This window comes from Berghia stephanieae, chromosome 1 (genome assembly GCF_034508935.2).
Source record: "Berghia stephanieae isolate SIO BIC M18660-M18661 chromosome 1, UCSD_Bste_1.3, whole genome shotgun sequence".
Taxonomy (NCBI): Eukaryota; Metazoa; Mollusca; class Gastropoda; order Nudibranchia; family Aeolidiidae; genus Berghia; species Berghia stephanieae.
The window spans coordinates 134594119-134606677 of NC_088360.1; the positions used below are offsets into that span (position 1 = coordinate 134594119).

At 36.6% G+C, this 12559-nt stretch overlaps 2 protein-coding genes across 3 annotated transcripts in view; both read right to left on the reverse strand.

The window, feature by feature from the left end:
• LOC144963262 (uncharacterized) overlaps nt 1-12559 on the reverse strand; it is a 126986-nt gene that overhangs the window by 72902 nt on the left and 41525 nt on the right. The window lies entirely within an intron of this gene.
• Nucleotides 842-10855, reverse strand: LOC144963260 (uncharacterized). Of its 2 annotated transcripts, XR_013643586.1 has the most exons (3): nt 10690-10855; nt 3898-8153; nt 842-3109 (listed from the first exon to the last, which is right to left on the reverse strand). XR_013643586.1 is itself a non-coding variant. In XM_078897129.1 (2 exons), exon 2 carries the CDS (start codon nt 8103-8105, stop codon nt 5616-5618), a length of 2490 nt encoding a protein of 829 aa, XP_078753255.1. In that variant the 5' UTR covers nt 8106-8153; nt 10690-10842; the 3' UTR covers nt 842-5615. The 2 variants fall into 2 exon arrangements, 1 of the variants encoding a protein (XP_078753255.1); XM_078897129.1 differs by having other exon boundaries at nt 842-8153; nt 10690-10842.

Here is a 12559-nt window from a genome sequence, read left to right on the forward strand (position 1 = left end):
TCAGAAAACATATATATATATATATATATATATATATATATATATATATATATATATATATTTTATATATATATATATATATATATATATATATATATATATATAGGTATAGAATATAGAAAACACTGCAAGTGGCCTCCTGCCCACCATGTGAGGCCAACAGACACCGCCCAAGTAAATTTAAATAGGATGAAGTGATAGCTAAAGCTGTTGAATCTGCCAGTTTGTTTTTGTTTTTAAGGGTTTTACGGCGCTTGCAACACATTAAGGTCATATCAGCGCCAGTAAAAAGGAAGAAAATGGGATAGCAAAACGTTCTAGAATTACAATTAAAGCACCCGAGAAAAGGTAAGACAGAGGGGAATAGGTTCGAATAGGGAACAGATGTAGATTCCAAGAGCACACCGTCAAAGTACTTAGTTTGAGATCACCTAAAAGTCTCATCCACACACAAGCACAGGTCTCAACCAAAAGGAACACACTCAAACGTTTACAAATCATATAATATAATATGTAAACTTAACATAATACAGTGCATAACAGAGAGATGATTTACAAGGAAAAAAATATCATCTCACAAAACTATAACTATACATTCGACTGTTTCCCTCCCAGCCAAGGAACTCTGGCAAGGATCAGGACAAAACTTAAGTAATCTCATTCCAAGACAATGACAGGAAACAATTGGAAAACGGTTATGGGGGGATAGAAGACACAGCATGTATCTCCCTGCCCCACGTAGAAAATAGATGTTCCCTCTACCCAATAATACCACCCCTTCCGAAACAGATCCCACCTGCTGCCACAAGCAAACAAAACATACAGGATGAAGAAAACAACATTTTTGTTTCTTTCTGAATCTTAATTTTTATTACAATTAGAAACAGATAAGAGTAGTAGTAATAGTAGTAGTAGGTGGTAGTTGTTTTCACAATCGTCTAGCTCTAAGAACCTAGAAAAGAGAACATTTTTTTTTAAATGGTTTTAACGGCACTTGCAACACAATTAGTAGGTAATTAGATCATTTCAGCGCCAGTAAAAAGGAAGATGTTAAAGGAAAAGTAGTTCTGACGTTAAAAGCTTTTTTTAAAAAAATTAATCAATAAAGGGGACTGGAGTTGGAGCACAGCAATGTGTAGTTTATGTTGTATTATAGTGTGTATTACAGTGTATGGAACAGCAAATTTTTGTCTTAATTTTACCAGAAGCATGAAACTATTTTTTCCAAACAATGACAAACTGCTCTTATTAATTCAGCCAGAAAACTTACTTTTACTTCATATATTCATATATATATACCATAGATTAAAAGAGAAAGCAATCGGAAAAGATACAGGGGGATAGAAGACACATCAAGTAGGGAGGTCGGAAACCCCACCCAATGTCAGTGTACTTAGTTTTGAGTTCCACCACTAAGAGTGAGGAATGCACTTAAATGCTTCCAAAACACCTCCTGACTCCCTCACAGACAATAAGCTTTCCTCTTGGAAATCATTCACAACATTTCTAATGCATTATGTTTTAAAGGAGTTTTACCACACGTGTCATACATTTGGGTCATAATATCAATTCCTGAAAGGATGGAATAAATGTACATCAAATTGATTTGTCTCACCTTCCACAAAACTCCTTTGCATATCAAATTCGTTTGTTTTTGTTTTTTAAGGGTTTTACGGCACTTGCACCACATTTAGGTCGTATCAGCGCCAGTGAAAGGGAAGAAAATTGGAAAGAAAAAACATTCTAGATGTACAATTAAAAGTACTTGAGGAAAAAGTAAGACAAAGGGGAAATGGTTCAAACAGGAACAGATGTAGATTCCAAGAGCTCACTATCAGTGTACTTAGTTTGAGATCACCTAAAAGTCTCACACATACACCAGCACAAGATCCCACTAAGAGGAACACACTCAAATGTTTACAAATCAAATGTTAAAAATAAAAGAAGATGACATACAACTTTTTAAAAATATCATCTCCCAAAACTACAACTATACATTCAACTGTTTTCCTCCCAGCCAAGGACTCCGGCCAGGGTCAGGACAAAACTCAGTAATCTCATTCCAAGACAAGACAGGAAGCAATTGGAAAACAGATATAGGCGGATAGAAGACACAGCAGGTACCTCCCTGCCCACTATGTGAGGTCGGGATCCCCACCCAGCATATCAAATTCCATAAAGCATAAAAAAATAAATCAAAATCATTAAAATCAAGTGGTAACAAAAAGCAATCAAATAATTATAACTACATATAGCAGTATTCATAACAACAATTCTTGCAACATTGTTCAATTATTCAGTGCCACAACAAAACCATACTCGGATAAAATTACACAGCATGAATGACTTCACATTCAAATTGATATTTCATCTTTACCAATATTCGGGATTGATACATGAAAAAAAAATCATAGTAGCCCATGCTTGGCCAATATATAAACCAAAATACCGCAGCCAAAATTTTAAGCATAAATAAAAGTACCAGCCCGCTTTAACAATATCTATTACTATTACATGCCTATCTTTTCCTTTGTGACTTATGCAAGCATTAAAAATCAATAAAATACACTAACATGAGTCATCAATTGTGCATAATGATCTGTGCAAAAAGTAATGGCATAGTCAAACAACTAAAGAGAGGTAGAAATAGAGACTAGTTACATAAATAGTTGACATTTTCAATTGAATTCAATTCTTTTAACTACATTCTTATTAATTTTCACGAGTTCCTTGGTTTATGAACTGTTTTGGATGATAAGGGTTGTAATAATTAAGATTAAATCACATTTATTGGGTCTAAACTGTCTAAACACGTTTTAATTTAAGATTTTCAATTGACAACCTCATAAAAAATCTTAAATTAAAGCTTGTTTTTATAAATCCAATAAATGTGCTTAAACTTGAGTTCTACATTAAATCTTGACAGTAATGTTTATGTTTTTAAGGGTTTTACGGCACTTGCGACACATTCACGTCATATAAGCGCCAGTAAAAAGGAAGAAAATAGGATAGTAAAAAGTTCTAGAATTACAATTAAAGTACACACGAAAAAGGGATACAAAGGGGGAATTAGTTCAAATTAGGATCAGGTGTAGATTCCAAGAGCACACTACAGTAGAACATGACCATAGCGGCACCCGCTACAGCGGGACCATCGCTACAACGGGACCTTACACAAACCCCGCTTTTCTTTACTATATAAATTCAATAACCTGTGCTTGGGTTTAGCGGGTCAAGGAAAGGCCCCAACTTGCTTACAGCGGGAAAAATTGAGCGAGCTGTACGCGCCGCGACTCAGCGAGTGACGTAGACTGGACTCTCTCCCGTCACCCAGGACTAACAACACACACGCCTCCGTCTGCCATTCCGCTCGTGTCTTCACACACACCTCTCGTGTCTACCCGCATTTCTTTTGCCGCTCGCTCTATTTCTTTATATGCGTTGATTGGTCAGTCTTGCGATGATTAATTAAGTTGGTCAACCTGATATAAAAGAGATGCGTTGCACAAGACGACGCCCTTGGCCAATTAGAGAGAAGAGGCTTGTGCGCACGCTGTGGTGTGTACATTTTAATCCAGATTAGCCCTATTATTACTATTATGCCATTCCTCATTCATTGCAATTGTTGCTGCTCAAGCATACACATCACTCGCAGTCGTTCGTATCATAGTCCTTCCTGCCTAAATCCCCCCCCAAAAAAACAAAACAAAACAAAACAAACACTGAACCAAAGATAGTCCATTTCAAGGCTCATGGGTCACGTTAGTTTTATTGACATTCAAGGGAGGTAATCATGTTTATTTTTGGGACATTTTCCCCTGCTTTCCTATAGCGGGAACTTGGCTATAGCGGGATTTTTCTGCTGGGACCATAAGTCCCTCTATAGGCATGCTCTACTCTATCAGTTCCATTTGAGATCATCCTAACAAAAGCATAGGTCTCTATTAAGAAGACACATTCAAATGTTCACAAATTATACATATATGTAAAAGAAAAATAACACTATATTGCATAAAAGAGAGATGATTTACAAGACAAAAAATATTATCTCCCAAAACTCTTAACTACCCTCTCAGCCAGAATATCCGACCAGGGCTAGGATAAAACTCAAGTAGTCTCACTCCAAGACAAAGACAGAAAGCATGTTGGAAAACAATAGGGAGATAGAAAAAGAAGACACAGTAACTGCCTCCCTGCCCACCACTATGGGAGGTCAAGAACCCCACCCTGTCTGACAATAAGGATTTTCTTCTCTGTGGCAGTTAATTCACTTTTAGACCTAAATCCGATATATAAACTAAAATTGTGGTTCATTGAAGACATAAATATATACATATAGATATGTGTATGTGCCAAAGCAGGAAAACCAGTCCACAAGTCACAGACCACAATTTATGAGAAATTACATTTTTTGTCAACTAACTCATTTTCTACTTTTCGGGGTATGTACCGACTTTGCTTAGCCATATCTCAGCATCTAAAAAAAAATATTTTTTAATTGAGCTTTTATATAGCAAAATATCCACTAAACAGGCTCAAAGCACTTAACAAGGCGTCCCTGGCCAACAGCAACATTTAACACGTAGGACGGGACATGACGCCTGTTATACGATATTACAATTTTTTCGGACAGAGACAACACTGTTAACGGCCAGGTACTCATTTTACACCCGAGTACGGTGAGGGAATGTGAGTGAAGAGTCTTCTCCAAGGACTCAACTATGCGCAGAGCGAGGCTCAAACCCAGGACCTTCCGATTCCGAAAGCGAGTGTCATACCACTAGACCTGTAATGCTTACTCTAGTCATGATAATGATAATTGCTTCAAATCAAGTGTAAAATACCCAGGAAGTCAGTAGATGTAGAAAAACATAAAACAGGCCTGTAACTGTAAATGTCCATTTTTCATGAAGTCTGAAAATTTTCGGTCATTATGTTTATACAATTAGTATGTAATAATCTACTGATTATAGATACGATGAACAATTGCTTGAAGATAAAAATTAACGGATACTTCTAATCGCCCTGATATCCGCACTGCGGTCGATGTATGTCTCCGGAATTTTTGTTATTATTTCAATAGGTTATCCGTAACAATATAACTGGCGAAAAATATAATGACAACGCCATTGAAAAAAAAAAAGTGAGACGGCTTTGTACATTGAGTAAATGCATAATTCACAATTCAATTCTAAGGCTGAAATTTGGTCTCCGCTCCAAAGATAGACGAGCGGTGAGTGGATTTCAGATCCATGACCTGTGATCTCGATGACAAAACTAGTTTCATAATGGATGGCGCGAATATTATCCATAAAACTTGGTGGTAGAAATTACTAATTTTCAGATTTTCCCAAAAGGCTAAAATTAGATTGACATGATCAAGGATTATGATCTATTATTTTAGACTTCAGAGTTTCATGAAAGATAATTAATTATAAAGCGTCTCAATGTTGACAGTAGAAGTAGAAATAATGAAAACTGAAAATTGTTTAAAAGTTTGAAATCAGCCTATGGGCTGAAAATTTACAGGCCTGATAAAACCTCACAAAAACTAAAAAGATGGTCTGACTGATTTTCCTGCACTGCCATCACACATATGATGAGCAACGTTAAATCTAAACAGTTTGGGTAACAACTTGAATTTGGTCTGGATCAAACTGGTAAATGAGGCTCTCACCGAGATGGACCTTCGCCAGATGAGTTTTGAGTCTTTTCGGCCGAACACATGAAAAATCGCAAAAGTTGCATTTGTAAGGTTTTTCTTGTTCATGGGTGAGTAAATGTGCTTTCAGACGAGATTGCCGGATGCAAGAATAGGAACACAAATGACACTGAAGTGGTTTGGATTTAGAGTGAGTGAGGACGTGCCGTTTAAAGTCAGCCGCACGGTTACCGGCGTACGTACACATGTCACATTTATATAGTTTTACGTTCGAATGCACCAACATATGAATCTTCAGGCTTTCTTCTTTCTTGTAACGGGCATCACACTGACTGCAAGGGAAGGGATATGTGTATGCGTGTTGTAACAAATGGGTCTTCAACTGTTTCTTTTGAATACACGTGTAGTCGCAAAGTTCACATTGCAGTGGTTTTCTTTCAGAATGCGTAAGCATGTGCTTTTGTAACGTAGCCTTTGAATTACTAGCATGGCCACAAAGTTCACAACAATAAGGTCGACTACCACCGTGATCGATCATATGGGATTTCAAACCTGCAGCACTTTTACAGGCATATTCGCACTCTGTACATTTAAACGGTTTTGTATCGTCATGTTTTCTTGCGTGAATTTTCAAACCGGATTCCCGCTTGCATGTAAAATCACACAATTTACAATGATAATTCCTCTCCTCCGAATGCTTCAACATGTGATTCTTTAGCCTGGCAACTGTAGCACACGAGTAATCGCAATAGTCGCATTTGATTGGCTTGTCTTTAGAATGCCGCATTAAATGGGATTTATAATTAGACAAATAATTGCAAGAGTAATCACAATCCGGGCACTGAAACTTTTTAGCCGTAGAATAAGTAGGAATGACCGGTTTAACATCAACGGGTTCGAACGTATCCTCTGTATCATCAGCGCCATCAAAAGCCTCGCTCCATACAAACTCAGGTGTGACTTGTTCTGTGAAATTGACATCCTTTTGACTCTGTGCTGCTACTGCTGGTGCTGGTACTGGAGCTGGCACAGGCTGTGAATAAGCCTGGGCTGCTTCCACCTCTTGATTGGATTTTACAGCCATGGTATGCACTGCGGGTTCCTCTGTAAAAGATGGCGTCGAGGGCACTAAAGTCAAAGTGCCATCTGGACCAGCTGACAACAATGTAAAAACTTGTGACTGCACAGTTGATGCTTGGGCCCCGTAATCCGACACAGCCTCATAGGTATTTCTCTCGACGTTATTTTCCATATCGTTTTTTATTTCTGGGTCATTTTGATGAGTTAGCATATGATTGTCGAGTTGCAGAGCTTTACTGCATTTAAAAGAACAGTACCTACAGTAAAATGTATTTTTCACTGAGTGAGAACCGAGATGTCCCTTGAAATCAGCGAGTTCTTTCGAAGAAAAGTCACACATGACACACTTGAATTCCTCTAAATCTGGGTGAGATAATAAATGTTTGTTCAACAAGTTCAGGCGATTGCAGCCGTAGCCACATTTATCACAATGAAATAATTTTTCATTGCTATGGATAAGCATGTGAGCCTTAAGTCTGGATTGACGAATGCAAGAGTATCCACAGACCGTGCATGACAAAGGTTTAGTATTGGAATGTGTCAATACGTGCCTTCTAAAGTCTGCGGATCTGTTTCCGGAATATGGACACTGATGGCAGAGAAACTTCTTAACATTAGAATGGGTTAGCATGTGAACCTTCAGCCCAGCAGCTTTCTTATACTTTGCATTACAAATTTTACAAGTAAATGGCGTTTTAGACTGGTGTAAAAGCATGTGCTGTGCTAATTGAAATTTCTGGGTGCATGTATATGAACATAAAGCGCATTTTATTGGTTTCACATCCTCATGAGTAAACATGTGTCTTTTCAGATGGGTTCTTGTATAGCCAGCATAATCGCATTTCTGACATTTAAAATCCCTCTTCCCAGTGTGAATTTTTTTGTGACTGTTGAGCGCACCAACAGTTTTGCATGAATACGGACAAGTGTCGCATTTGAAATTTTTCTCTCCTTCATCAGTCGGACTCTTTTCTTGTATTTTAGTCTTTGGGGTAAACAACTTGACTGGCTGTTGAGAGGACTTTTTCTTTTTAGTCGGTGAACTGTAGTTACTGTAATTACCATAATTGGGAGTTGTTCTGACAGGTGGAGGGGGGAAGGGCTTCTTCTCAACTTGGGCTTCCTCTTGCTCCTGAAAATAAAGTACGATATCGCCAGACTTGTTTCCAGTTTCGGTGGAAGTCTGCAGCACGGCTTGAACAGCCTGTTGAATGCTGTCCACGCTGATGTCGTGCACGTCCATTGTGGGAGGAAAGCATAATGTGATGTTGCCAGTTGTTCCATTGGAGATGATTTCGTTGAGTCCACCGGCTTCACTTGGCTGCTCCTGTGTGGCCCACTGTTCCTCTGCCTGAGCTTCCATGGTGGGTGATGGAGTCAAAATCAGACAGGAAGAAAACTGCCTTCGGATCTGTAAAGAAAAACAATTTTGTTAAAGAAACTACAAAATGTCTTTTCATTGTATTTTTTTTTTTTTGACATGGGTTTTTTTCAATGATGATGATAATAATAATAATAATAATAATAATAATAATAATAATAATAATAATAATAATAATAATAATAATAATAATAATAATAATAATAATAATAATAATAATAATAAGGGAAGAGAGGAGGGAGAAATCCTGTACTGTTGGAAAATTTTGAGAAATTTTATCATGCAATACAATCAGACTTTAAAATTAAAGGGCTTCATCTGATAAAACATTTGTTCTAATAGGGGGATTAGCTCAAAAGTTATTTACAAAAGAGTGGCTGAAGGTTGTATCCAATTATTAACAAAAAAAATAAACTTCAAAGCAAGTTCTATCAATTTTGAAGACATGTGGGGATGAAACTAATTAGTCCTCAGCCCACGCTTTATATAAATATATAATAAATTAATAAATTTAAAGTATTTTTCTCCCTGTCATTCTATATCAGTTGACAAAATAGGTTGATAAATGCCCTACATAAAATTATTTTTTTAAATACGCAAATATCTATTTACTTAAATCTGTCCAGTCATACACATATATGAGGCCAGGTGGTCTAGTGGTATGACACTCGCTTTCGGATCAAAAGGTCCTGAGTTCAAGCCTCACTCAGCGCATAGTTGAGTCCTTGATAAAGGCCCTTTACTCACATACTCTCACCATACTTAGGTGTAAAATGAGTACCTGGTCGTTAACAGCATTGTCTCTGTCCAAAAAAATTGTAATATCGCCTAACAGGAGCCATGTTAAGTGTTGCTGTTGGCCAGGTACCCTTTGTAAAGCGCTTTGAACATGTTTAGTGGATATTGTGCAATAAAGAAAAGCTAAAAAAAATTTTTTTTAAGTTCAAAAGCTCAACATAATTATTGGTGTCACATCAATATGTCGAACATTTTTTTATGTATTGAATTGAGTTCTTCTTTCATGATTTCAGTGATTGATTGCAGATCTGCCAATCCCAACTGAAGAAAAGGGAGTAATTTGGACTGAAAAATGGTGCAATTTTGAAGGAAAAGGTGAAATTGTGAAAAACAAAGGCATTATATTCATATATTAACATATATCATCACAATAATCTGCAATCAGTAAGGAAGATTTGTCTGTACAATAAAATTGGTAAAGTCTAGTTCTGCCCAAATGAAGCTTCTGGTTTAGGCTTCTGAAAACAAGATAAGCTGGAAGTGGATGATGAAAATGCAGGTTTCTTCCGTTTTCAGTGACACAAGATTCCAGACGAAGAAAAAATTGCTTCCATCACCCACACAACCTTGATGACGACAAAAAGGAGTAATCTTGAACACAAAAAAAGCATAAACGCGTAATTTGATTTTTAAAAGTGTAATAATACGCCATTTTGGCGTATGGTCGACAGCTCTGTGATAGATATGTTGTATAATTTGTTCAACTGACCTGCCCAATCTTGAATCTCATCAAATATTATTATAACTCAAATAAATTTAAAAATAAAAATAAACAAAACGTTATGGACCGACTTCAAGCCAATTTGAGATTTGAGGCAGTTATCACAATCATGCAGAATGCTCTGCAAATATTTACTGAGCTTTGTCACACAATGGTACAGTCATTACAGTTACAGTACAGACTTCGTTTCATACACCCTGGATGTATTGGGTCCCCCACCTTGCTCTCTCTCTCTCTTTGAGACACTGCACTACAGCTATGTTTGGACTTCTATTTCAGTCTTCTCTTGGCTTGGAAAAAGCCCTAAATACAAATTTCTGCCATTGAAAAAAAAAATACTGGATGAAACCCTGGGCTAAAATGATAATATTTGGGATGAGAAGTCACTTATTAGTATTGATGGTAAGTAATTTTTTTTTAACATTTCTCCCCGCCATAATCGTAATATGTGAGTGAGTGAGTGTGTGTGTGTGTTGTTTTTTTTTTGTTTGTTTATTTTTTTTATTTTTTTTTTTTGGTGGGGGGTTCTAAGTTTCTATTCTTTCCTTTTTTTTTTTTTAATTTGACAAATATTGAATAAGATTTTGATTTTTCAGGTCTTATTTTATGCAGCCGCAGCATCAAAATCAAAACTATCAAAAACGTTTTTTTTAAAACTTGTGGATCACAAAAAGCTAAGACAAGGAGAGAGAGAGAGAGAGAGAGAGAGAGAGAGAGAGAGAGAGAGAGAGAGAGAGAGAGAGAGAGAGAGAGAGAGAGAGAGATGAGAATCTAATAAATGATTCCATTAACTGTTAACAAAACTGTCCAAGTCGAAGAAGAATGCTTCATTCAGTTATTATTTTAATTTTAACATTTTAAAGAAAATAAATCCATTCTGAAACATGAATTGTATCGGAATAAATAATAGACTGGGGGCTGGGGAAGGAGAGAATGAGAATGCGCGCCGAAGTCAAATCAAATGTACACAAATTGAAGATAAAATGAGCACGCTGTGGGCGACGTCAAAGTGTTAAGACAATCAAATCAAAGTGGTGTTAAATTTACCTGAAGGTGGCTTTATGCACACTGAGTTCACTGCAAAACGTTTATTCTCAAGACCGTCTTATCTAGCAGTCAGGTTTTTTCGATAAATTCGACTTTCAATTTCTCTTCCAAAATGTCTGCCAGCTTGGCTGATTGTTGGCCATGGAAAAGGATAGCTGGTAGGTATGGGTACAAATGATGGTATTGGTGTGGTATCGATATTGTAGTGAATAATCTTTCTCTTTTTCTTTATCTTTTTAACTTATTTTCCTTTCTTTTTTAAAAAAACATATTTTACTTTCTTTTTTTTTGTTTTTTTTTTACATTTGGTGTAGAATGACCTTCACTAGTTTTTTGTATAACAATTCACATGGCTTGTCATAGAAAAATCGTTATCAATGAAGACGCCAAAATTTTTTGCGCTTAATTTAAGGATACTCGGCCTTCCACACATCAAGATCTCAGTGTTGTTACCGTTTAGTTTAAACTTACTTTAGTACATCCAATATTTAATATCGTTAACTCACTTAATCCTAGAGATTTTTGCTACTTTTCAAAATTTGAAAAAATGTATTAAAAATGAGCATGTAGATAGATAATTTTATTCAACTATCATTAACATGTAAAATCTAAAAACAATTGCTTTGATACTTCGCCTATAATATGTCTTAGATAAATGTAATAAAAAGGCATGGAGTATAAGACACTCGGGTAAACTACGGATATAGTCGGTGTTAGGATGAGTGAGTTAAAACAGGTCGAAAGTCGTTGTATTAAGAATTGTAGGCCTAAATTACTAAAGGCAACGGGTATTGAATCATAAAGTTGCGTATCAACTTCTTCTTCTTCTTCTTCTTCTTCTTCTTCTTCTTCTTCTTCTTCTTCTTCTTCTTCTTCTTCTTCTTCTTCTTCTTCTTCTTCTTCTTCTTCTTCGTGGTCGTTGTGGTAGCCCCTTAAATAAACGATCCAGACTACAGTTCACATTTATGAATTTCACGACACACACACACACACACACACACACACACACACACACATACCCACAAACTCACTCACCACATATTCATAATGCATGCAATGATCATTTCATTTTTGATTTTTTGATTTTTGATATTCAAATCTACTACTCGATAATGTGCCAGGTGGATGCTAGAGTGCAGTTTGTTTCGTTCTGCCATTTTTTTTTTTCTGAAGCCCGATATTTCTTGATCGGTTCTGTGTCTATAACAGACAGAATGTTTGGTCCGTTCCAAAGGCTTAAAAATGACTGCTACCATGGCATGCTTCCACATGTTGTTGGAGCTTTCCTTTCGATAATATAATGTCAGAATTAGTGCCTTGTGGCCCCAAATGTGTGATCTTGTTGCTTGATCACCAACAAGTTAAGAACAGACGCTAGTGTAAGATAAACAAAAAGAAAAAAAATGAAGTGTAAGATATTTGCAAGAAAAAAAAACAAAACCCAATGAAATTCACAAGAAAAATGATAGTTAACTTTTACTCCCCCCCCCCCCCCCACCCAACAAAAACAAAACAATACAACATATTAAAAATAAACAATAATAAAAAATCGAAGTATGGACCGATTTTATTGAAGGGGGGGGAGGAGTGGTTTATTTATTTATCATTTTTTTGGTATAATTTTTTCCTGGTCTGCCTGGTCTTTTGTCGAACAGACCCCTTTCTATTGTGCGACTATGTGTTCTAGTGGTATGACACTCGCTTTCGGATCGGAGGGTCCTTGGTTCGAGCCTCGCGTTCGGCGCATAGTTAAGTCCTTGGAAAAGGCTCTTTACTCACATTCTCTCCCCATACTCAGGTGTAAAATGAGTACCTGACCGTTAACAGCTGTTATCTCTGTCCGAAAAAAAATTGTAATATCGTCCAACAG